Below are 25,791 nucleotides of genomic sequence, written 5' to 3'. Positions count from 1 at the left end.
AGAAGATGGAAAATCAAAATTCAGCGTGTTCAAGGCACCAACACTGTCAGAGGACCGATTGTCGAGCAGCTGTGATTCATTTAAAGGAGTGTGCATTGGTAGAGGTAAGGTAATATCCGGAGTTGCGGTCCAACTCCGGTCTCTCCTTCATTCGCGGGATGTTGGCCCCAGCTGCCCAATAACAGGTGGAGTAATGCAAAACAAATCGCTTACAGCTAACTAATTCAAGACATAAAAAACCGCCATTTTACGGTGTACCCTCTGGTAATATGTAAACCACTAAAACATATGGAGTAGTCAATCATACCTATTCATGGCCAAGCCCTGCTCAGGAACTAATAGCTCCCTAGGAGACAGCTTTTCTGACAATCTGCCGGAAAGAAGCCTTACAGTTGGTTGCGAAAGTTGTCACCCTTCGATATAGTTTCTTTTCTCCTGTTGTGTACCGAGCGGGCGCTAACCACGGCCCGATGGCGGACCCGCCCGGGGCGCCCCCAAAACCCTTCGAGCCTACCTAGGAACGGAGTAGAAAAGGAGCCCGCGCCATGGAGGTGCCCGCACGAACCCTGAGTTTGCGGACACCGGCAACCACAATGGCCGAGTCACAGCCAAGAAGGTCCGTCATCTCATCAACAACCTGAAGGACACCATCACCCATCAAACGGCATCATCGAATCCACGAAAGCGGATCCCTTGGCGTGAAACACGACCAGCACACCGCCCGCCTGGAGTGAGGCCACGATTCCTGGATTGTAGCGGCAAACACCTGGCCGGAGACCAACAGTGCTCGATCCCTGTGACCTCGACCCAGTCACAAAGCTAGAAACCAGCCTGCGAATACTCCCGTTGAGCATCATGAAATCAAGAGCAGGGAATATAATCCCTTATTATCGACCACCGGAGCCAGGTTCTCTATATGCTGCTTATCCAGGAACCGTCGATCACTGTATACAGAACCCATGTTGACCACAGCGCCTGGCGGCTGTACCGACCAACAATCAACGACAAATCAGCTCACCCTCAGAGCCTAATTTATGGCGGCCGGAAAATTTCAGCATTTTCCTATCGCCAAGTACTATGCGACCACCCTGATTTCAGGGCAATCAAGATCTAGACTTTCCGAATTCAAATTCTCTTCTTCTCAGTTTTCCCGCCATGCCTCTTCATGTTACTCAGGTGGCTGCGTGGAAAGATGGTCGGCGGCGCACTTCAGCTTGATTGTTGTAGGGCTGTCTTCCCCCGCAATCATACGTCGCGCCTCGTATGCCCTTGTTGAGAAACAAGCCACCAGATGCATCGGCTGAGCCCACGAGAGGAAGACCGTTAGTCAAGCAATTCACAGAGGTGACTATAAGCCTCGCCGTAGATGTTGGTAAGGTCGAATCAAGCGTCTTTTCGGTCAGCGGTGAGGCGGTTCACTTTATTTTTGACGATAGCGTCTATGGCTTCGATGCTGGGATTGCCTCGAGGTACTGCTGAAAAGTGGAGCTTCGGATAATATGTAGACGTGTGCCCTTGGCTATACTTTCTGCCGCAATTAGTCCCTTCCCTTGTCCAGTTATTGATCTGATAGCGGATGGTTCGCTAGACGGTTGGATGACATGTTGGGTGACCTTCGCCGCCTCTTGCATATTCTAGTGCTTGCTGCAAATCCAACAGTGTTGATAGAGAGAGGAGAGCTCATGTGATTGTTGAACCGGCCCCAGTCGATGATAAATATGCCTCTCGAACCGGAATGTTGGAGAAGTTGCAACTGGTCTTGTGGAGTTTGTCGGTCCAATAATGAGCCTGACAGGACTGGTTCAATTAGTAAGACAAGATGGAATCTTTATCGTACCTTATTTGTCTTACGACCACCAGACTCTCCTGAGATATGCTGGAATCGATCGCTCAACCTAAGCAGATTTTGCAGCAACATTGGAAATAACTGCACCGGGTAGATTTTGAGCATCCGTCTAACCCGGTCCAGAACCTGACATCTAGCAGGTCCTTCCTTCAGAGTCCGCAGACCAATCGTATCTTCGATATAAAGAGAGTTTGTCAATGACAAACAAGCTGGCATTCAAGGAACGTGTTTCTGCTATATATTTCAGAAATCGGGGAGCGAGAGTCCGACAGAGGCAGAAGGATGATCCAGCCATAGAATTCATGTCAGTATGCGTGTCAGGATGCATGTCAGTCATGTACCATTCTTGCACATACTAGTGATGATGATTTAAAGCATTCAGGTACAGTAGGCAGTTGAGCATGCTCAGTTCTTCTCGCGTTCCTTGTCTTGAGAAAATTTGTTTGCAAAGGCGCCACCAGACTATCACAGAAACATATGGCCACTTCCTCCCAATCAGATAGTTTACTGATGAGGGGTAAGGCACCCTAAGTGGGGCAATCGCTATGTGCGGCCCGTTCCCCTCCCGGCGACTTCTAGGCGTAGCCAAAAGAAATCAATCATTTCAAGTACTTGAGACGGTAACCAGCCGGCCACCTCAGATTCCTTAGTACTAAAAATTCGTTGGGCAACATCAATATCTCATTGTCTAGGCCGAACGGATTTATTTTTTGTTTTTATTTTTTTCACGAATCTACTCACTATCATGACGCAGTCATTAGATGACCCTGGTCGGATCAGGAGTAAATTCCGCCGACAATTTGATCGACTTCGAAATAAATCTCGAGAGTCGTTCCAAGATTCAGCAATAAAGGACAGCCCTCGCCCATCACAGATCTCCAAAGCGCCCTCGGAACTTCCTGTCAGGTAAGTACCGTTTCAATTAGATAAACTTGTGCTCAGTAACTTGCCCGCATATTTCTCGCCATCTAATATATGCCCTAGTGACCCACTATCTTATAGCCTGAGTAGCAATGCCTCTAGTCGTCCGAATGCAAGAATAGATGACATCCGCATTGAACACAGACGGGAGTTTCCGGTTAGGGAATGTACTGAACGGAATCTGATGTCTAATGGATCGACGGCCGACAAGACTAGCATAGTCATTAACTCTTCGGACCTTTGGAGCGCAGCATACCGTGAGGCAGTTAAAAGTTTTCGGGATGAGATAGGCATTGCAATTCTAGAGGGGAAGAACGTGGCGCAGTTGTTTGCAGAGCTGGACCAACTCGAGACAGAGGTGATGCAAGAATCTGCTTTCAACAGAGGTTTACAATACTTGCGCTCTTTACAGGTACCCCTTGAGACATTCAAACTCTTGCTGGATTTGATGAGTCCTTTAGCAAGCATTGAGCCAACAGCAACCACAGTTGTTGGTCTACTTAAGGGCGTGACTGCAGTAAGTCCTTCAATTAACAAATATAGTATGTATCTATGCAGCAGATGGCTAACAATTCTTTGACAAGATTGCCATCAGTTTCACCACTGCTGATTTGGACTTTGCAAAGCAGATTGCAGAGATGTTAGAGAAAATCTCTTATATCGACGACTGTGACACACTTGGCCGAAAATCAGATAGAAAGGACATCCACAAGGTATGGTCTGCAACTGTGACTCTTCTATGTACATCTCTGACCTTGATAGGTACTTGTTATGGTGTATCAAAAGATGCTGGAGTTCTACAAAGTCGCTTATGAAATGTTGAGCCGGAAAGGAGCAAAGCTCATAATTAAAATGGTCTCGGAGACTGACCTGACCGCCTTCCAAGTATTGTATCAGAGTTCCTGCGGTATTCTGACACACTTCACAATCTTATCCAGAAAGCGACATGGGAAATTATGGAGGATATCAAATCAATGCTATACGATTATGAGAGTAAGGATCCTCTACTTATTCCTGGAAAGCTAGTTCTCATACTCTCCTAGTTGCTCGATGGCTGGGAAGCGATCAGATGAGCCACCAGTATCAGTACCACGATGAGCTCTGAACTGTCCGAGCTGACCAGGCCTACAAATATTTGCTAGAGACATCCAGTTTTGTCAATTAGTACAACGGTATCGACAATCTTCAGCAGTTGGTTTTAGTCGGCGATATGGGCTGTGGCAAAACTGTCGCCATGTCATTTCTGGTAGATATACTGAAGAGGAGAAACCAGGGACGACTACCCGAACTAAAGCTATGCTATTACTATTGTCGAGACAACAAAACCAGGAAGGGAACATCCATACTTTCTGCACTGATTTTATCGCTACTTGAACAACTTCCAGGCCTAAAAAAGCCATTTTTCGAGTGGTACAAGCAAGCTCAAGCAGCTGGAACTTTCGATCCGGCAGCTAGTATTACAGAACTAGGAGAGTTTCTTAAGAGGCTACTTGAAATGATTAACCGGCCCATTTATTTTGTAATTGATGGTCTGGACGAGTGCGATAGAGCATCTCGCGGTAGTCTTCTGCATATATTGGGAACATTATTGTGGAAGGCCCGGAGGCTTAAAATCTTGCTTTCTACTCATCCTAAACAAATGATATTGGAGCAACTGGGAGAGGCTGCTCGGATTAAGCTTGATCACAATGCTAAGCGCGATGCCATAGTGGCGGATAAGATAATTGAGAATCAACTATCATATCTTTCGCCAAATGTCAAAATACTCGTCTGCGATCAGTTGTCTCGCTTAGCGCAAGGCAGCGCTATATGGACGAAGATGATTGTCAAGCTTATTAAAGTCCGCAAAATCAGCGCAATCAATCCTATGAGACACTTCATGCAAAACATTCCACTACCAAAGCAGCTGACTAGCCTCTACGCTACGCTATTTTCTCACTCTACCTCGGACGATCCAGAAAATCAGCAACTTGCCAGTACAGCACTGAAACTTCTTGCTGTCACACATAGACCTTTTAGCATACTCGAGTTAGCCTGGGCCGTAACACTGGATTTTACTCATGTTACCACTGTGAATGATCTTGCTTGTCTGGTGGACCACCAAAGAATCATGTCTCTCATCCATCCATTCATTGCACGCGTCGATTTAAAGGATGTGAGAGCACACCAGGTTCATCTAGTGCATCAATCAGTGAAGGAGTTCGTATTAGAGAATTAGACTTCTGATCTGCCTCTCACGCAAGGTGGCCCAATCAGAAAGCCCAGTCAGATGGTCACTGAACAGCGATTGGAAGACCTAAATACTTTCATCTTGGATATTTGCATTAGATACCTCCTCTTAGACGACATTGGCCAGCGCAGCCTCTTTTCTGAAGAGCAGATGGCGATTGCAGAGTTACCTCAAGATAACAATCTGTTCAAGGACAACAAAGAACCAGTCCAATACAACCCATATTGCACGTGGGAATCTTGGGAAGAGAACATGATCCGTTACAATCCAACTGAGCGTGACTTTGGTGAGTTCTTCGTGTATGCATCATGCCGCTGGGTGGAGTATTTCGGCTCTATCGGGGTCAACGGTCTTCCAAGACTAGAGAACATAGAGGATCTATGCCGAGCAGGCTCGACTTGGCTTCAGAATTGGATACAACAAAACTGTCGACCAAATTGTGCGATCTCACCCAGGTTTGAGTTTGAAAGCAGTCTATATAATCCGCTTAGCATAACTTGCTTATATGGTTCGGAGGCCATGCTGCGTGTTATGCTTGAAAAATCAGACTTTGACAATGGACGATTTCTTCGGAACCCGGCGATGGGCGCCGCTGATCAGATACTCAGATGGGGAGATATAACGAGACTCAGGATACTGTTTCTGGATGAGAAATTAGGGCATGAGTTACAGAACGTTGGCTTTTTCCGACTTGTCATCAGAAGATGGTCTGACCGTATTATAAGTCAGCAAGACTGGACTCCTGTATTCAGCCTTATTGACTATATGCCGGAAGGGTCGGTCCACGGAGAGTGGCGGAATGAGATCTTGACTCTTGCTGCCAACTATCGATGTACACCCATGATCCAGCGGATGGAAACCCCTCAACTCAGCGCAGACTCCTGAAACTCTGATACAGTCAACCGCTTTTGCTGTGAATACTTCTAGTCCCGGCAATTCATTCCAACCCATTGTGACTACCGGCCGATAGAAGTCTTCAGCCACTGACGCCTGTACCTGATTTATATTACCTACCTCTCAGTAAATGCCACCTTTGTTGTCTTCCCAGCATACTGCACTCCATAAGCGTCTGGCGGTGAAATCGAAGGGAAAGAACTCCTTTATTAAAGTATCGAGCTTGTTATGTCATTTTTCATACCCATCATGGCTGACCTAAATCTTAGCTGCTGTAAGTGTGCTTTATCTGCGGTTTGCTTGCCTAAAAAACTAATGTCTTTATGCAAATGGTCACAGTAGACCCATTCAAGTACCCACCTCCCTACACAGTACAAAAGAACTACAACGACATCGTGCAAATACTCCTCAAAACCAGCAAGACTAAACCAAATCCTAGGCTCCAAGCAGCGATCTCCAACTAGCAGATTCCTGCAGTCCGCATGTTCCTTTCCATGCCAGGCGTGGACCCTAACATTCAGGACAGGACAAACAGCCAAACCGCCCTTATGACTGCAATTCGCGGACAGGATTTGGAGCTGGTGAAGGCCCTCCTGGAGAACAAGATAGTCGATGTCAACGCGCAAACTGGAAGGGCGAGATCGCACTGATGCGTGCAGTGACCATGTACGATCTGGAAGTAAAACTCCTTGTCAAGGATCATGGCGCAGATACCTGTACACAAGATAAGTATGGTGCAACCGCTCTTGATGGGCTGAGAGATATGGCTGAACTATCAACAAAGTCATGAAGCTACTTTCTCCAAAAAGGTCTCCAACTGTTTGATATAAGGAAACACTTTGGCCCCATTTACGCAATCTTAGACCGTCCTCCTTGCTGCAGTGTTTCTTTCCTAGTACCAATTCATCTACTAGTATCCGCCGTACACACTACATACCAGTCTGTCAATTGAATCCAGTAGCCGGGCTCTACTACCAAGCCCTTTAGTACCGTAGCTTCAGCTACGTGCTCATCAGATGGGGAAATGCTGCCATCAACACCTGGCGGCCAGAGGACGGTATGTATCAAAGGCATGTCCGCAGCGGAATTATCACCAAGAGGCATTAGCTTAGGAGGAATACTCTCTGAACGCCTTTCTTACTGTCAATAGTGCTGCCCAATGAAACAACAGCGGGGTACAAGTGAATGCAGGATATGGGGGGCTGGATCGGGACTAGCAATGCAATAGCTACTTAGTTAATATCATGAAGCTGACTCAGTGCCATAATATTGGCACGGAAACAATAGTACAATGACTCAAGCTGTCATACCTGAATGAATATACGCATAGAGTCTGTCTAGAGTTGCATAACCGAACAGCTAAAATCGAATCTGACCCTCACCGAACTTGCAAGGGTTCAGTTCAGTCCTAGATTGAGAGACCGCACTGGGTTAGGGGCAGGTCAGGGTCGGATCCAGGGGGCATCAGTTAAACTGCTAGAAACTATTTTGCTTACTAATCACTAATTTTAAGGATTTCTTTAAAAAATTTAATATCACTTTAGATAGCCTAGTATCTAGTCAACCTAAAAATGAAATATCAAATCAAAATATCTAGTGGTTGGTGAGATATAAGGGAATAATCATTTTAGTCATGGGTTAGTATGAAAGTAGTGGTAGTTTATATATGTACATCAACCTTTGATAAATCATCATAGTCTGAGAATAAATTTTAACCACCACCTATTCAGCCCTAAAGATATCAAATTAATATTTTCGATTTAGATTAGTATAATGATAATTACCATATATTTCATGTAAAATAATAATTTTCTTTATAGATATTAGATAGGCTTGAGGTATCTACAGTGGCATGTTATTGAATTATATGACCGCTTGCCCGATTGGGAAGTGATTTGATTTCTCCGTGCCGCCCCTTGGCGATAATATTCGGCGATATTTCGCCCAAATATCGGCGAATATTCGCTTATTTGATAAGCCGAATTCCGCCCTCTAACTAATCGAAGGCATAAATAGGAGCTCGATAGTCATTCGTTTAGAAGAATCAGACCTTCATTGATTTTCAATTAGCCATATAAATTACTAGTAGTTGGCGAATTGAACTAGTACTATCGATTTCAACACATGTCAAAGAGTAACTGATAAATGGGACTAGTGAACTAGTTCTCAAGCGAATGATTGATAGTTAATATTGAACGCAAGGAACTAAAACCTGCTAGATACAGTGGTAATGAGTGTCCTTATATATCTGTGTTCTTCCTGCTGGTAGCTGTGGTAGCTGGTATAATGGTATGATGGTAGATGTTCACGATATTGATATACCATCTATGGTGTACCTATCTACCACATCATATGTTACATTCGCAGGATAACTGTTCACTTATGCCCTACTGTATAGTTTTCCTGCAAAGGTCTGTTTGGATTAACTGCTTCTCTAGATTGCTCAGTGATTCTTTTATGATTGTTTAGTGATTAGTGATCCTTTAGATTCTACCTGTCACATCTGTCCTGCACAGCAGCACAGTCCTGTATAGTGTGGCTTTGTTGATCACATCTGCCGTCCTCCACTAGTGCAGAACTATCTATGGACACAATGAGGCATTGAGGCTTATGTGGAGCCTTTATCACGGCAGTGTGAGCTTCACATCCAGGTTAGGCTGTGCTTCCAAATGTAGGTAGAGTATATAAAACAGTTGTTCTCCTGATAAATGCTTTCTACTTTCTCATGATTAATTATCTTGATTGTCAATCCACAGATCCCATATGAACTCTGTTTCATATGATCATATATTCATATTCCTTCCAGAATGACAATGTCAGTGCAGAAGCAATGATTAGTTAGATAGCTTTCTTCATTACCTATATTTCAGGTGTATAATTCATCCTCTACATTATTTTCTTTCCTTTAGAGGTCATGTACATGACAGGAAAGCTCTTAGTATCTCTAATTAGTATCCCATTCCCCTGGGTCCTGCCTGCGCCCCCATATAGAAATATAGATTCGGTGACTTGTGGTCAATTTGAAGAAATATACTCTTTTTCTCTCATGAATTCTTTTTCGTTGACATTAAGAAATATGGCACCTTGAATTTAAGAGGATGAGAACAGAACCAGGCGAGTCGAAGGAGTGAGACGCCATGTCTTGATCTAACTCCTTAGCAGCACATCCTTAGCAGCACATACATCATTGGACCTGCGAGACATCCTTCCCACAAAGCCTAACAGAGAAATACCAGTCAATGAAACGCCGAAATTGCACATAGATATACTGATACAGTGTTTTGACTTTTTCTAATGAAATACCGAACATCCTCCAAGATCTTCAGCCGAAGGAAGGTGCAAGCGGATCCTAGACTGGGCTTCAGAACAGAGAAAGGACAGCGGTCAATAAAGGGTGAGCATACATCGTGGCAGATTCAAACAACCTTAAATCAGCGCACTATAATAATCCAATGAAGTTTCAGTCACCAGGAGGATCCCGGACGAAGGAAGCGTCAGCACAGGCGAACATATACCAAGGTTGACCATGACGCCTGGTAGAACAAGGTTATACTAGATAACAATGGCCTGTTAGTCAACGACGGCATGCTGCAGTCAAGACTGGCCTCGTGGATCTTCGCCATGCAATGGTAATAGTCCAGGTTCAGTATCATATTACGTGCGCTCATATATTCGTATGCATCCCACCGTCCGGACAGGTTGGCTAACCAACCTTCAACTGCAGATGGTAGGTTTGGTACTTCTGCCAATGTAAGATCACTCACACACGCCCATTGTTTCGCGTCAGTGGGCGTCCAGAAAGTATACTTGTTCTGCCCGCCATGCGAAAAGATCTAAATTTACTTCCCCGAGGAATTGTGCCAGAACACCCTGGGGTCGCGCGTCTCCAATTTAGTAGTGCTATCATGTGATCCTTCCTGAGCTGGAGATATAATAGGATCGCCCTGGAATTTTTTCCAAGGTCGCCCCGTCGTCGATGCTATAAGCAAGACGCTGGCCCTGGACTCTACTGGGAGGGAAAATACCCTTTGTACCAAGCAAGATACGGTGGAGAGGCGGTGCCTAGACCCGAAGTATCCTCGAAGTCGTAATAGCAAATGCCGGTGAATGCTCGGGTCTCGTTCTCGCTGGTTATTGGGAGGGTTTGGTCGGTCCAGTGGACGAGGTCGCTAATGGTTGCGTGCCCCAGTTCACGTTGCCCAGACATTAGTCGTAATGTTGTGCTGATAGAACATATGCTAGGTTGAATCGATCTTGATGAGTGCATTTGCCTCTAATCCAGTTTTGCTCTGGGACGAAGTGGCAGACCGGGCGAATATCCGCGGCTAGAGCCTGGGTGGCAAGACACACAAGGGAAAGAATCATCATTGCGGGCGAGGCAGCGATTTGAGGCTTCCTAATCTGAGAATGGTAGAATGGAGGAGTTGATAAATTCTTCCCCCTAAACAACACAGGCTTTCATGCCTTTTCCGAGAGTACATTTCTTTCAGTGATCGCCAGTCTACATAGAGCTATGTGATGTAATGTCGGTATACACTGATGAGTGATATTTGTATACAATGGAGGTATCATTCTTCAGGTAAATAAAGATCTATATTGTCCCAGTGATATGACAGGCCCTTGCATGCAGAGCATTACTTGAGGACCACGTCCATGGGTGCAGCAAAGTCAAATTGGGATCCACTAAGATTGAGTGATCCCCTCGCGGAGAGTCTGACTGTTTCCGCGAGACCTCCTCAGCAAGGCCAAAACCCGCTATTCCCAAGCCGCTCCATTTCTTTACCTCTGCCGACCCCACAATCTCTGAACATGTACAGTGAGTTCCCAGGCGCGATTTTCGGTGTACCGGCGCCCCGTTGCGGGGAATGGACGGTTCCAGAAACGCTTGTAGATTGAGCGCGCGGGCTCATTTCGGTCTCCACCCCATTCCTCCGCGATGGGCAGCTGGGCGCAAACCCGAGCATTGCATCCGGTGAAAATTAGTGGATGCGCATGTGGTGAAGTTGTTCCGCGCTGAAGTCCATAAAAGCGAGGACATCCCCGGCCATAAAGTAGGTAACCGGCACACACTCCTTTTTTTCTTTTACTGTTGCATTGCCCGCTACTCCCCAGGAGAACACAGCAATGAAGCTCAGTACTCTCATTCAAACTCTTCTGCTCGGAATGTCTGCCTCGGCTGCGGCACGCCCCAGCAAGCCCTCGGCCTACACGGAGCTCTATCGCCCCCAGTACCACTTCAGCCCGGAGAAGAACTGGATGAACGACCCGAATGGCCTCGTGTACGATGCCAAAGAGGGCGTCTATCATCTTTACTTCCAGTATAATCCCGGCGGGACGACGTGGGGTGCAATGTCCTGGGGTCATGCGACGAGCAGGGACTTGATGCATTGGACAGAACACCCTGTTGCGCTTCGTGCGAAGGGTTTCCCGGATAATATCACAGAGATGTTCTTTTCTGGAACAGTTGTTATTGATGAGCGGAATACGAGTGGGTTTGGGCGGAATGGGAAGACGCCTTGGGTTGCAATGTATACGTCCTACGTGAGTGTGTTCTACTCGCTGGTTTTGATTCGGATAAACTCACATGATGCAGTACCCGATGGAGCAAGTCCTGCCAAGTGGGAAGCGTGTCAAAACAAACCAGCAAGCGCAGTCTATCGCCTATAGTCTTGACAAGGGCATGACGTGGACTACATACGACGCTGCGAACCCTGTTATCGCCGACCCTCCCGCTCCATACCAGGACCAGTACCTGGAGTTCCGGGATCCCAGTGTCTTCTGGCATGAAGAGACTCGCCACTGGGTTTCTGTGATCAGTCTTGCAAAACTGCACAAGATCCTGATCTACACCTCGCGAGACCTTAAGCACTGGGACTTGGCTAGTGAATTCGGACCGGCCAATGCAGTTGGTGGAGTCTGGGAATGCCCGAGTATCTTCCCACTTGCGCTCGACGGCAGCAAGAAGACGAAATTTGTTCTCATGCTGGGTCTTAACCCCGGTGGCCCGCCAGGAACCGTCGGCTCTGGCACTCAATATATCGTGGGCGACTTCAACGGCACCACATTCACGCCAGATGCGAACAGCATCTATGACGGGAGTGGTCCTGAGGACAGCGTGATCTTCGAAGACTTCGAAGGAGACAAGACATTTGCTGCCCGGGGATGGACGGCCACGGGTGACTTGACCAGCGCGTCCCCGTCGAAGGGGACGCTCCCCGGGCAGAACCCAGTAACGGGATATCTCGGTCAGCAGCTGCTGAACACGTTCCTCAATGGAGATGCCACAATCGGTACACTCACATCCACCCCGTTCGAAATCTCGCACAAATACATCAACTTCCTCGTCGGAGGCGGTAACAACGTCAACGAAACCGCGATCCGGCTGAAAGTCGACGGACAGGTGGTCCACACTTCCACAGGATCCAACAGCGAAGGTCTCACCTGGCAAAGCTGGGATGTAAGCACGCTGCAAGGAAAGAGAGCGGTGATTGAGATAATCGACAACAGCACGGGAGGCTGGGGTCATATCAACGTCGACCGGATTTCCTTCTCCAACAAGCGCGCAACGAACACGATTGCGAACTGGCTGGACTGGGGACCAGACTTCTATGCGGCGCTTGGGTTCAACGGTCTACCCCAGGACCAGCGCACGATCATCGCGTGGATGAATAACTGGCAGTATGGGGGGGTCATCCCGACAGATCCCTGGCGTAGTGCGATGTCGGTTCCCCGGCATCTAGCGCTGAAGACGATTAATGGGAAGGCAACAGTTGTCCAGGAACCCGCGGGCAAGTGGAAGCCACTTACGCATGGTGGTCAGACCTTCTCTTTCCCCCGTGTGGAGGGTGTCCGCGGTCTCGGGCGTATCGGGAAGACTCTGGAGCTCGAGTTGACCTTCTCGAGCAGGCAGTCGCCCCCGACTGCGAAGGCCGAATTCGGAGTTGCCGTCGCTGCCACAAAAGACTATAGTTATGAAACCCGCGTTGGGTACAACTTTGCAACCCAGCAGGTCTTTGTTGACCGCACCCGCTCAGGAGATACATCCTTCGATGGCACGTTCGCGAGTGTGTACTATGCCCCTCTGGCTCCGTCGGCAGACGGGACTGTCTCCCTTAGGGTTCTGGTTGACTGGTCGAGTGTTGAGGTTTTTGGAGGCAACGGCGAGGCCACGATTACGAGCCAGATTTTCCCTGCGAGTGATGCTGTGTACGGTCGACTCTTCTCTACTGGCGGGGAAACCAGAGATGTCAAGCTGCGCGTGAAGGAAGTGCGCTCTACCTGGCGGTGAAGTAGAAATATCGGGCGGATCGCCGACGTGTCAAACAGGGACAGCGAAGCTCGCTTGGCAAGATAATTCAGCACAGAGTATGTAGGGCGTGGACTTGTTCATATTTCCTACCAGGTCTAGATACACGGATAGCTCCAACGTATAAAGTTCATTATACCTCTGCATGGAAAGCTAGAGAAATATCGTAAATTCGTACTATCGCAAGAATGCTTAACCACTCTTCTGCAGCTTAGCCATCTCCAAACGTTTTTTCAGCGAGTCCCGCATATACTGAACGGACGGACTAAGCTCAGCCGGACTATGTAGCGCGTCCACTGACCCCTCAAGATACTCCCAAGTCCAAGGCGGAGCCAGCAAAGGGAGAGACGGGAGTTCCAATGCCTTGATGGTGGCAACAGATGCAATGTATATACTGCGATCAACACGTAAGCTTGGTATAAACGGTAAACAAAAAGCAAACACGAACCTTGCACAGAAGAACCAGGCCTTCGGACGACACACCCGAATCGCAATCCTAGCCGCACAGAGGAAGCTGATGACAGATTCAAAGAAAAGTGGTACGTAGGGAAGGAGTTCAGGGTCCGCGGAGCCATCCATTATGACGCGGTATATAACCGGCCAGTAGAGAATAATCTCGTACATGTGACTCTTGGCTCGACAGACGGGATCATTCATTTGTTGTGATGGGTGTGGGTTATTCTGAGAGTCTGGTCCCTTGCGTGTAGAGGCCAAAGCTGGTAAAGGGTCTAGTGGGTTACTTGGAGCTGCCGTATCCTCTACATGCGGAGAGCCGTCGCTGTAGGAACTCCGCATATCTGTTACAGAGCCGGCGTAGCTGTTCAAAATTAGTTGGAGATTCAATTCAGTGGAAAGACGTGAGAACATCTGCGGCGATTCCGTTGGTGAGTATCCGCTTAGAGGCACTCCAGATGGTGAGGGTGTGGACGGTTGACTAGAATCAGAGGAGTAGTTCCATGTATCTACGCTTGTCGGTAATGGAGTCTTCGTCAACTGCCCGCGCAACGTTTTCCCCAGGCACGATAAATTGAAGTGCATGGATATCTCACTACACACTTGTTAGGCCAGAAAAGTAGCGAAACAGGCGTCGGCAGACCTCTCTATCAGGTTTATTGTCCAGTATAAGCGTGTGAGAAGGTGTGACTCGGGCGAGCCCTCGGCAAAGTACGGACTATTTGATCTCAGCAGGAACAAATAAACTTGTATGTGAGGACACAGAAAAAATGGGCAAGAAGATGGTGTACCTATTCAATAGGGGCTGCACTTTCAACGAGGCAGCCTGTATATACTCATATGCCTGCCTTGGTTGAAGAAGAAATGCACAGTATATGCTGAAAAGAACCAAACATTGAACACTTGTCACACTGGATTCCTGCATCACTATCGGGATCATGGACAGGGCTGCCTTATAGTGGGAGGACGGGGGCCGATAATCGTCCAGACTTGCAAAGGATGCAACGAGGAGAGATAAGCATGATTTTGTAGAGTATGGAAAGCCAGCAGCGTTTGACTCGAAAAAGTGGCGTGTGAAATCATGGTGTAGGACAGGGCACCATCGATGAACCTGATCCTGAAACCTAAGGAGGATGCTGTGTGATGTAAGCCGAGTCGTCTTTGACTTGCTAACTTGTAAGACGTACAAATCAGGAGAACTGGCAAGAGTCCACTCGACCGGTGACTCGGCAGTTCGTGGAGCAGCAATTTCCAAGCGATAGAGGACCGATGCTAGATCCTTCGGTAACCCGAGGATTTGCATGAGGTGAGGAGATTTGATGATGAGGGGCGGACAATTCTGTGGACGCCCAACAAGCGGGGCCTTGTGATGTAGTGTTGAAGACTGCAGTCTACGCTCTAGTAATGGGACTATAGACTCAAGTCTTTCTCGCATGCTCATGAGCTCCTGTACTAACCTGCCACGGGCATTCAGCCACGGTACCTGCGTCTATGTCGAAGGGGTAGACTTACTGTGATGGTTGAGAGTCAGTGGCTTGCCCGTACACACAAGCCACCCCCTGATTGACGCAGGACGTGCACTTGGGCCGGATCCGGTCACATCGTCTCCTGCGGACGCGACAATCAACGCAGACTGAAGCCATTCTAGATAAGAGTGTCGTTGGGAGGCGCACGAGCTCCGATGTCTGTTTGGACTGAGATACTACTGGTGTCCCAGTGATATATTCTCTCCATCTACGATCCAGAGGGCTAGAAGCATGTATACTCGCCTTGTTGTGTAGTCTCTTGGTGTCTTGCCATCCAGCCAGGCCGGTCCGTCTGGAGGATAACTGGACCCACTACATACGAGTTTAGTAGCGAAGGTCCTGATAACATTTGATATGATTGGGTCAAAATCAGCTCTCGCGGAGCAGCCCCTCCTCTCCGCGAGACGCTCTAGCCTCTTCCGTTATTCTGGACGACGCAACTCTGTTGGAAACCCCATTTTTCTCTCGGCGCATCTCCAGATTCTCCGCACTCCGAACTGCGGAGAGAGCTTTGATCCCTTCGCTTCCTCCTCGAGGCAAATTAGGAGAATTGTGGCCTATATATTCCAAGAGTGGAACTCGATCGGAGACTTGCCGCATTCTTTCTTTAGTCTTTGCCGCCTGCACAGCATATCGCCGTGTAAAATGTGATAGCAAAGTAACATGACCACGTCGAAGAATATTCGATCATTAACTCTCTCAGTGGAGCATTTTGACCTCGGGAGACGAACGGTTCAGTCCCCGGATGATGACCACGCTGCACTGGTATTGGAAGCTTGGTCGCAAGGCCTGATGACGGGGTCCCTCGTCATCATGGCTGCGGTGACCATTGCAAACATGCGAGCAGGCGTTCTGCTGCACAAACTGATCTTACTCGAGGTAATTGGGTCCGTATTTGATGCGGAATATACACATTGACCCGGGACACCTTCGTGGTAGTTAATTCTGGCCCTGGCTCATGGAACATTCATATTCGCCCCCGACCCGGTTTACGGATGGTACCTGGCCTCCAGCGCCATCGGACTAATCATATCCTGGTCTCTCCACAATGTCATTGCTTGGATGAAGAACAGGCCGTTCATGGGTCGTAAACTGTCTCTTTTCTACGTCGGCACTATCATCCTGGCACAGCCATACTGGGTGACCGAGATCTACGCCAACTTTGCCTACTTCAACAACATCAACCTTATTGTTTACGAGAAGATCCGCCCATGGGAGGCATTATTTCGGTATGATACTGCCCTATTGGTCTTATCTACCGAGTGGTGATGCCAAGACTAACTGGATCTGCCAGCGACCCCTGGTGGATCTACACGACATGCAATCTCTTCTGGGTCGTCAAGAAACACTACTGCTTTGGCATCTTTGAGCTCGTTCGTGAATGTCCCCGTTTTGGACTCATGCTCGCCTCAATGTGTCTGTCCATCGTGTTCATCGTCTTGGATGTCCTCAGTGTGACTGGAGCACTCCAATCTGCCATGCCGCTCGGTATAAACCCTTTCTGGAAGGTGCGCTCAAACTCGCATTACCCCCTAGTAAACGCATATCGGTTCGTCTTGAGATCTCTATTAACGTACGCTTTATTCGCAGCTTTGCTTCATGTTCAAGTGTCTTTGTGATACGATTGTCCTCGACGACTTCAAAACTGCACTCGATAAACTTAGTTCTCGATGGCTTGCAAGGCAGGGAATGGGCGAAATTCATATATTAGGTTGGCTTCATCTCAATCTGCCTTCTTTTGAAAGGCATTTTAGACTTAGCTTCTAATCTACTGAGGGCCGTTAGACTTTAGGGATCACCCGACATTCTCTGATGAGCCTGGTGCGCGGAACAATCGGGACGATGTTTCTCTGAAAGATCGAGTCAGTGCTGTACATATTGCGTGATTGCAGTACGGCAGTTGGCAATATCACTGGGTATAGATGAGGGGAATATCTTATCTATTCCACACCTTGCAAGTTGTATGATCTTAATAGTAGAAGCAGGACGAGATAATCAGCTATAGATTGCGCAGTAAAGACATGCCTGGTGGGGACTATTGTAAGAAAATGCGAACTGGCCTGCCTGCCCTTGAGGTCCGCTTCGTCCTACAGTAAACCCCTGATATATGTAACTATTAGAGACAGCCACTTGCTTCCTTATATTGAAATTTCCTTATACTGGATTCTTTAGCAACTAACACTAGAAATGTATATTTTTCTACCTAAACACGACTAGATATTGTTCAGATACTCTTCCATGAGTTCCCTCCCTAAAATTACCCTTTTATACTATGTAAGATACTAAATAAATACTATATAAGAGCCTTGAGAGGTACTCTGTAGAGATGGCCATAATTTACCACTTATGTAATCCTGTATTAGCCTGTAAAAATACTCTTAAAAGTGGTCTAGGATAGCCAGGCAGTGGTATACACAGGATAAGGAAATTTGTATGGGAGAGATGATTTTTGGAAGCAAAAACTGTATATTGGAGTGTTAAGCAAATTTTATAAGAATTAGACACGGGGGCCATTTGCTATATCCGAGGCTTTCCTTATATCAGAGTTGCTTCTAGCGGGGTTTTACTATAGTTTAGAACCAAATTCGGTCACCGGCACCGGAAAAAATTGCAGCTCCCACAATACGGAGCAAGATAAGCGAAGCGAGAGAGTTCGACCAGAACTCGACGGTAGCCACGGGCCACTCTTCGGATTCCTCCTCTCCGGAAAGGAGGAGGTGTTACAGTCCCCCAGCCTAACCACTCAATGGCACGTATCTGCCACACACCTGCATCCAGGCGAGGGCTGTCACATCACACCCTTCCCCCGGTCCTTATTGCCCGATGGCTCACGGGACGCGGCCGTTTCAGTGGCCGGCCACGGTCTCCATTCGGTATAGAGCGGAAGCCTACTTGTGCCCGAAGCCGTCATGTGGAGATTCCGGAAGCTCATTCGACGGCTAGTACTTGTTTTTCCCCGCACTGACCGGATTAGAATTGTTCTTCTTGTGTTCTGGAAGCGTCGTGCCATGGGGCAAAGCAACCACAGCGCTTTGCCGAAAGGGCCATTGGGCTTCTGGGGTATGATAGCGGAGCTCATCCCCTGCAGAGAGGGGAGGAGAGGCCTTGCTCATTTATTCCTTGCTTCTTCAGAGACTGAGCGTGGGGCAGGTCAACTGCCCCGACATCCCAGCAGAACTCGTTTTTATCATGGACTGCAAACACTTCTGAGATACTGGGCCACTGGCCTGGGAACTGAGAATGGATTCCAACGGCCTCGCAGGCCATGACACCCGGAGACGCCGGGGTGCGCTGGCATGCAATACATGTCGGGGGAGACGGACAAAATGCGATGGTCAGCGGCCCAAGTGTTCTTTCTGTGCCGAGCGAGGGAAAGAGTGCATCTACCAGGAACCGCAATGTCTTCCAGCTTCTCCGTGAGTGACATGCTGATGCAGAGACATGGTGTAGTTTTCTGATTTTATCTAGGCTGAGGGCGGAGCTTTCGAGGTTATGGGACCAACTGGACCACATCACGGCAATAGTACAGGGTCAGATTCCACAGAAGTTTCACTTCCCCAATAGTCGACAAAGCTCTCCTGTTACAGCTGGTGAAACGCCTTTGGGCTTTCCGTGTATGATACTCCAGAATGGAGCATTTATGAAGTTGCTTGGCCTTGATACATCCCTGGCTCTGTATTTCGAGCATACAGAGCGCGGAAGGCAAACGGTTCCTGCGCAGCCATTACAGGATGGGATCTTGATGATCGACCTCGACCAAGCATCGATGTATGTGAGCCGTGCCCTACTCTCGTTCTGTATCCTTGTCACACAAAATCTGACTCGGTTCTCTCGACATAGTCTTTTGGACGCGTTCACGGAGCAGATTCATACCTGGTACCCGATCCTGCATGCAGAGTATTCCCATGATTTTGTCCACGCAGTAACGTCTGGTTTTCCGTCGTCGGTGTCATCCTGCATGACACTCCTTGTCTTGGCCATTGGTTGTGTGGTAGAATGCGAGAATGGCGTAGATGCTCTCCAGACTCGCCCGGATGCAGCGTATATCCAAGCGGCCATGGAGATGCTTCCCTGCGTCTTTTCTGACGGTAGCCCTCGCAGCGCGCAATGCCTGCTCCTGTTCGCGATATACTATCTATGCCATGCGCAGCCGTGTCAGGCTCACGATTTTGTGGCAATGGCGTCGTCTAAACTGCAAACGTATATCATGAAGTGAGCAGAATGCTTCCAATGCAACGTTGAATGGAAATGTGTGTTGATGAGTGTGTGACCCAGTGAATTAGACACCGGGGATGATCCGGCGTCGATCCTCGGAAACTGCTTCTACGCAGCGGTACTGATTGAAAGGTCGTCTCCTCTTGCCTCAAGAAATAGAGAAAAGGTCGGAGAAGCTGACAGCTTTTCAGCGAGATAAGAGTCCAGCTAGACCTCGTCGATAGTGGGATCTGGAATATAACTCCGTTCGCACCTGCCCCAACAGCCTCAGGCACATGGAGGTGGCACATAAACCAGCCGTACGGCTCTCCGGCATCTAGTTCCAGCGGGAGCGAGATATATCCCCGAAACACCGACATGTCCTATTTCGTCGCGGAAATCGCAATGCGGAAAATGCTGCAGCGCTGCACATGGGCGACGAGCACACTCGCGCCAGGCAGATACGTCTACGCCCCGATTGTCGCAGCCGAACTAGAACGCCAGTTAGACGAATGGCTCCAGTTGCTCCCGGAGACATTATCCTTCCGTAGGGCGCTAGACATCGGATATCGCCCGCGGCAGAATCTCCTTTCGATTTCGCCGCAGGGGGAGTTTTTGCGCACACAGTATTATGCTTTCAAGGCGTCGATTTATTGGCCAGCGGTCTACGAGGTTCTTACGACGGGGGAGGCAAACGGGGACCTTCTTTGCCACTGTGCAAGGTTCTTTAGTAGCTATGCCGAGTTTGCTCCGAGTGCTGCTCTGGCAGTTGCTGCGTGTAGGCCGAATCTGTGGACTCTGTGTACAAGGTAAGCTGGACTTAGTCCGTAAGCTTGTGAAGCCGTAGCGCCTTTGGACTAATCCGCTGGCCGGTGCCCGGCATCTAGTGTGTTTACGATATCGATGGCGACCCTGGTGGCCCTGACGGAACCGTATCTGGTACAAGTTGCCGCTCAGGGGGTAGACAAGGGTCTAGAAATTGCAGTCAAGATCTTTGAGGGCGTTACAGAGGTTAGCCCCTCGCTAGCAGATATGGGGGCTATATTGAGGGAGAGAGTACAGTGTACAGCCCTAGCTAGACGCATATAGAATCCTTATTATAGTTGTCGGGACTTGGTAGGCGTTCATAATACACGGAGAATTTTTTTACTTCCAACGACGGCGAATGCCTGTCAATCGAGCCACGCCATCCCCGGATAATTAACATCGTTTGATTCTCTCCAGTCATCCCCACTACTACTACTACTACTACTACTACTACTACGGGCATTTGTAATTCGGGTTGCGCCCGACTGGGGTCCGGGCCGAGATGGGGGACATCTCGCGGAGCAGTCTCCACAGTTCCGCTAGACTGTTACGACGAACTGGACCAACTGCATGAAATGTTGCATTGGAACCCCAGTCGGGCGCAATCATTTAAGGAATCAAGATAGACTGAACCCTCTGCGAGGGTAGCTCGTCGTATACATAAAGCCGACCTCGTGTCTCCGTGAACATCAGTGAGACAGTCGAGCTGTAGTCAAGCCAGCATCCAAGTCTGCAACCTCCGAGATTGCCGTCGTCACAATGGGGTTTCTTTTCAAAAAGCCCGAAGATATAGCGGGCTCGGCATGGCCTGCTATTGTGATAAGTGGATTTGTTGCATTTGGCGGGATTCTATTCGGGTCAGTTGAGTGTCTGGACCCATCCCCGAGGTCGTACGCCTGTTGTTGATCTTATGATTCTGTCGTCTAGCTATGACACTGGCACGATCAGTGGAATCCTTGCGATGCCATACTGGGCTACCACCTTTTCGACGGGATATCGGGACAGCACCGGCCAGCTGAACGTCACATCTAGCCAGTCGTCTGCTATCGTTTCTATCCTCTCTGCCGGGACCTTCTTCGGTGCCCTCGGTGCCGCCCCGATGGGCGACATCATCGGACGTCGTTGGGGCCTCATCGCGTCGAATGGTGTCTTTGTCCTCGGAGTTATCCTACAAACCATCGCAACCTCCATCCCACCGTTCCTCGCAGGCCGCTTCTTCGCTGGGCTGGGCGTTGGTCTTATTTCCGCACTGGGTGAGCCGCTCCCTGACTCACCACAGGAACATCTATACCGCTTAAACAGCTAAAGTACTAACAACTGCGGTCCGTCAAGTCCCCCTCTACCAATCCGAGACGGCCCCCAAATGGATCCGAGGATTTATCGTGGGCTCCTACCAGTTCGCCATCACCGTCGGCCTCCTCCTCGCCTCCCTCGTCAACAACGCAACCCACCACCGCAACGACTCAGGCTCCTACCGTATCCCGATTGCCGTGCAATTTGCCTGGTCCATCATCCTCGTCGTAGGCATGCTGATCCTCCCGGAAACCCCACGGTACCTGGTCAAATGCGACGACACGAAAGCCGCCGCGCGCAGCCTCTCGAAACTGCGGCGCCTCCCCGAAGACCATGAGTCGATCCGCCAGGAACTCTCGGAGATCCAAGCAAACCATCAGTTCGAAGTTTCGCTTGGGAAATCTGGGTACATCGATTGTTTCCGCGGGAATCTGCTCAAGCGACTTGTGACAGGGTGTCTCCTGCAAGCACTGCAGCAACTCACAGGGATCAATTTCATTTTCTACTATGGGACGCAGTTCTTCAAGAACTCCGGATTCAAGAATGAGTTTGTCATCACGCTTATTACGAACTGTGTGAACGTGGGATCGACTATCCCCGGGTTGTACGCAATTGATAAGTGGGGAAGGCGGCCGGTTTTGCTGCTTGGTGCAGTTGGTATGGCTGTTTCGCAGCTTCTTGTTGCTGTTCTTGGTACCACGACCACGGGGCAAGATGCACAGGGAAATATTATTGTGCACAATGATGCGGCGCAGAAGGCGGCTATTGCGTTTATCTGTCTTTATATCTTCTTCTTTGCAGCTTCGTGGGGGCCGATTGCCTGGTATGTCTTCGTCCCTCCTCGATCAACCATCATCCCTTCTAACACCATGCTCCAACAGGGTCGTAACAGGCGAAATCTTCCCCCTAAAAACCCGCGCAAAGTCCCTCTCGATGACAACCGCCACAAACTGGCTCCTAAACTGGGCATTGAGCTTCGCAACCCCATACCTAGTGAACTACGGCGATGGTAACGCAAACCTGCAGTCGAAGATCTTCTTCATCTGGTTCGGCTGCTGCTTCCTCTGTATCGGGTTTGTGTACTTTATGATATATGAGACGAAGGGGCTTACACTGGAGGAAGTAGATGAGCTTTATTTTGAGGTGAGCAGTGCGAGGAGGAGTGTGGGGTGGAAGCCTCGGGGGGTAATTAGGGGGGAAGAGAGGAAGGAGGATGTCATTGGGGCAGGTGGTTTGGCCGGTGAGATTGAGATTGAGGAGAAGCGGGTGGTTGGGGAGCATCGAGAGGTTGGGGTAGGAGCGTAAGGAGGGTTCTAACTTCTGTCTGAACTATATATAAAGTGCATTGTGGGAAGGGATTGAAGGGTTCGGGGGAGTTGTCTTCTACGCCTTGTGTCTGTTGTACGGTGGTGTGTATCCAATTTCTGTTATGGCGGAGTGGGCAGCTGCAGGAGGGTAGAGGTTAGCCCGGAGACGAAGATGGAATAGACACTGGTCGTTGAAAGCTCCGATTTGTGGATAGTTGTCTATATGACGCAGCTGGATAGATATGTGTTTGACGAGCCTGTGTCTAGGTTCTCGAATGCCCAAGCTGTGTCCTTCCTCCATACGATCTAAATTGATCAATGTCTTTGGAGCTGCTGTAGTCGATTGACTCCGTGGCGTTGTCCATTCTGAAAGTGGATCACTAGAGCGGATTCCCTCGCCTTCACTAGCAAAATCAATACGAAAAATGCAAGAAACACTTGCACACGGCTGTCTAGCTAGCCTTTGTAATATTATATGGGCAGCTTAGTGCATCGTTGGAAGCATAATTACTTGTATTTTCAACTGTCCTAAGCATAGTCTTATTGCCTTAGACACGGTTATATATTTGCTCCTTATTACACGCAGCCTGGTGTCCCACGCAGAATCCAAAATCCATCACAATTCCTCGCTTGAACATGCCCAACATGTGGCAGATCAAGCACGACGCTTAAACATTCACATCCTCCACATGAACCGGAGGCTCAGTCTTGGACTCCAAAGGGATGCCTCTCTGCTGCTCGCTTGCTGTGCGGAAGAGTCGAGGCGCTGTTCCGCTCGCGTAGAGTTCGTCCATGGCTTCAAATGATATGCCCTATGACAGTCAACTTGTGTACTCGTGTTACTTTGCACTTATCGGACCACGCACCTTAGTCTCCGGATACAGATACCATCCGCCGATGGCTGCGATAAGGCCTGTTCCAAAGAAGATGAATCCAACCTTGCCCCCGAGATTGCCTGCGTCGGGGTTGATCTACAGGACGAGGAAGTCAGCAAGATATCAAATTCGGTGTGGAAGGCTGGAACAGACCATATACGGAATCGTGAACTGCATAATAAGCCCCCAAGCCGCATTAGTGATCGTAACAAGACCCTGTGTCGTGCTTCGTAACCGAACGGTGGCAATTTCCGACGCCAGCACAAACCCCACGGCACCAATAGACAGCTGGTATATAATCGCCCAAATATAGATGAACACAATAATGCCCCAACTTGCCTTTCCATGATCGGGAACGCACCCCAAGATCCCGATCAGGAGGAGCATGCAGCATAGTATGAACTGCGGGATCACGATCATGGTCCGTCGGCCGATGATTTCGGTCAGTGGGAAGGCGGCCATACTGGCTAGTAGCATTACAACGTAGAGGACGATCGACGCATCGAAGTAGTCCTTCACCCCGATTAGGTCGAGGAAGTATGTCGCGTACCCGATGACGAAAGTCGCCCCTATCATTTGCTGGCCGCTGGCGGCGAAGATGGCGGTTAGGGTGCGCTTGCGGTTCATGCGGTCGAAGCACTCGGCTTCGGCGGAGAGGTCGAGGCCGAGGAATGTGCGGCGGTTGGACTGCGCGAGACTGCCCTGTAATGCGAGGGCTTGATTATTCTCTGTTTCCATGCGACGGACTTCTACATCGTAGAAGGCGTCGTTTTTGAACCCGTAGACCCGCCGGAGGGAATTTTGGGCTTGCGTGGTCTTTCGTTGTCGAACCAGCCAGTATGGGGACTCGGGGAAGAATAGCCAGCCAAATGTGAGAATTGCTGTGATGTGAGCTACTGTAGAGTCGGAGCAGGATGGGGCTTTACCTGGAAAGATATACATCCCAACAACCGGGAGCCACCATTGCCTGTTGTGGCGGTTACAATTTGTACAGTGACATTGAGGTATCATGGAGTGACTCACCATTTGCCATCAAGGTAGCTGCTTCCTCTAGCCACTGCGGCACTGCACATAAATTAGCCCGTGATCTATAGACTGGCCCACAGAAAGTACGGACATGGCGAACTGTCCAAAGACAATACTCGTATTGAAGAAGCAAAGGAAGAAACCTCGAAGTTCTGGCCGACACGTCTCGCCTATCCACAGCGGCGAAATAGTGAACATCATACCAATCGCAATACCTGCATTTATTCAGTAGTGCAAGTCAAGAAGACCAGAACAAACCAACCGTTAACCCCTCGACCAGCCAGATGGACCCTCCAATCCGTCGCCAGCTGCTGTAGGAGAACTCCCGCAACAGAGATGGCAGAGGCAACTAAGATACCAGGCTTACGGCCATATTTCTCCAGTAACGGCGCATAGATAAAAGTCGAGGCGATCTCGCAGGCGGGAGCAATCGAATTCCACGCAGACAGATAGTGAGCAGGGATAATATGCGAACCGTCCGGCTGCAGACGTCCGAATTGTTTTTGGAATTCCGGGAGAGAAACCAGCTGGCCTCCTGCGACTATATCGAAGCCTTGCATGATGACCCCGCTGGATACCCAGAGGCCTAACAAAAGTCCTTCCCGTTACCAACTTGCTCGTTTGCGAACTAGTGCGCACCCACACCAAAAGAAGAATCGCTTCTGCGACCTGAGCATTCGCCATTTTTGGCTTGAGTCGATGTGGGAGTAATCAACCCTGTGCTGGTTAATCTCTCTCGGAGAGCATCGTGGGATATATGAGAGACTTACCCGTCAATCCGGGCGTCCGCAGTATTTGCCATCGTGCTTCGAGAGAACCACCGAACAGTAACGAGATGTTGATAGACAATCGATCGGAGATGTGCAAGTGGAGCATTATAAGTGTCACAAAACGCGGGGTACAATCATCATGGGGTAGAGAGACCGGGGAAGTCTGAAGTTGAAGAAAGTTGAGTAAGAGAGGATGAAAGTTCCCTGCCGCCAGGCTGACAGTCGCAAAGTACACCCGCGGAGTCGTGATCCTTCTCCGCGATGAAATCGTCCGGGGCACGAGGAAGGGATCTGGACCAAAGTCCAAAATCGGGGAATTTTCGGAACTTGGCGTCGTTGGTTT

General features: G+C 49.0%; 5 protein-coding genes across 5 annotated transcripts, besides 3 other annotated features; 4 read left to right on the top strand and 1 right to left on the bottom strand.

Annotated features, from left to right (window-relative positions):
* Positions 1 to 9,044: 9,044 nt before the first annotated feature.
* Positions 9,045 to 9,072: a microsatellite.
* A 1,982-nt stretch (positions 9,073 to 11,054) lies between these two features.
* On the top strand, positions 11,055 to 13,179 carry NFIA_042050 (glycoside hydrolase family 32 protein; the record flags this gene model as incomplete). The annotated part of the gene is made up of 2 exons (XM_001266523.1): positions 11,055 to 11,432; positions 11,485 to 13,179. 2 exons carry the CDS (start codon positions 11,055 to 11,057, stop codon positions 13,177 to 13,179), a joined length of 2,073 nt encoding a protein of 690 aa, XP_001266524.1.
* A 2,660-nt stretch (positions 13,180 to 15,839) lies between these two features.
* On the top strand, positions 15,840 to 17,062 carry NFIA_042040 (uncharacterized protein; the record flags this gene model as incomplete). Its single annotated transcript, XM_001266522.1, has 4 exons — positions 15,840 to 16,055; positions 16,116 to 16,405; positions 16,471 to 16,664; positions 16,962 to 17,062. 4 exons carry the CDS (start codon positions 15,840 to 15,842, stop codon positions 17,060 to 17,062), a joined length of 801 nt encoding a protein of 266 aa, XP_001266523.1.
* Positions 17,063 to 18,416: 1,354 nt separating this feature from the next.
* Positions 18,417 to 20,459, top strand: NFIA_042030 (C6 zinc finger domain protein; the record flags this gene model as incomplete). The annotated part of the gene is made up of 5 exons (XM_001266521.1): positions 18,417 to 18,592; positions 18,645 to 18,944; positions 19,017 to 19,388; positions 19,583 to 20,179; positions 20,258 to 20,459. 5 exons carry the CDS (start codon positions 18,417 to 18,419, stop codon positions 20,457 to 20,459), a joined length of 1,647 nt encoding a protein of 548 aa, XP_001266522.1.
* A 143-nt stretch (positions 20,460 to 20,602) lies between these two features.
* Positions 20,603 to 20,634: a microsatellite.
* Positions 20,604 to 20,634: a microsatellite.
* Positions 20,635 to 20,936: 302 nt separating this feature from the next.
* On the top strand, positions 20,937 to 22,775 carry NFIA_042020 (sugar porter family MFS transporter; the record flags this gene model as incomplete). Its single annotated transcript, XM_001266520.1, has 4 exons — positions 20,937 to 21,034; positions 21,105 to 21,430; positions 21,510 to 22,293; positions 22,352 to 22,775. The coding sequence occupies 4 exons, from the start codon at positions 20,937 to 20,939 to the stop codon at positions 22,773 to 22,775; spliced, it is 1,632 nt and encodes a 543-aa protein (XP_001266521.1).
* A 670-nt stretch (positions 22,776 to 23,445) lies between these two features.
* Positions 23,446 to 25,554, bottom strand: NFIA_042010 (putative MFS alpha-glucoside transporter; the record flags this gene model as incomplete). Its single annotated transcript, XM_001266519.1, has 7 exons — positions 23,446 to 23,589; positions 23,644 to 23,748; positions 23,806 to 24,619; positions 24,676 to 24,717; positions 24,770 to 24,893; positions 24,941 to 25,264; positions 25,449 to 25,554. 7 exons carry the CDS (start codon positions 25,552 to 25,554, stop codon positions 23,446 to 23,448), a joined length of 1,659 nt encoding a protein of 552 aa, XP_001266520.1.
* Between the last annotated feature and the right edge of the window lie 237 nt (positions 25,555 to 25,791).

This window comes from Aspergillus fischeri, genomic scaffold (assembly GCF_000149645.3).
Source record: "Aspergillus fischeri NRRL 181 1099437636247 genomic scaffold, whole genome shotgun sequence".
Taxonomy (NCBI): Eukaryota; Fungi; Ascomycota; class Eurotiomycetes; order Eurotiales; family Aspergillaceae; genus Aspergillus; species Aspergillus fischeri.
Note: the sequence above shows the minus strand (reverse complement) of the source record. Positions and strands in the feature narration are given on the sequence as shown.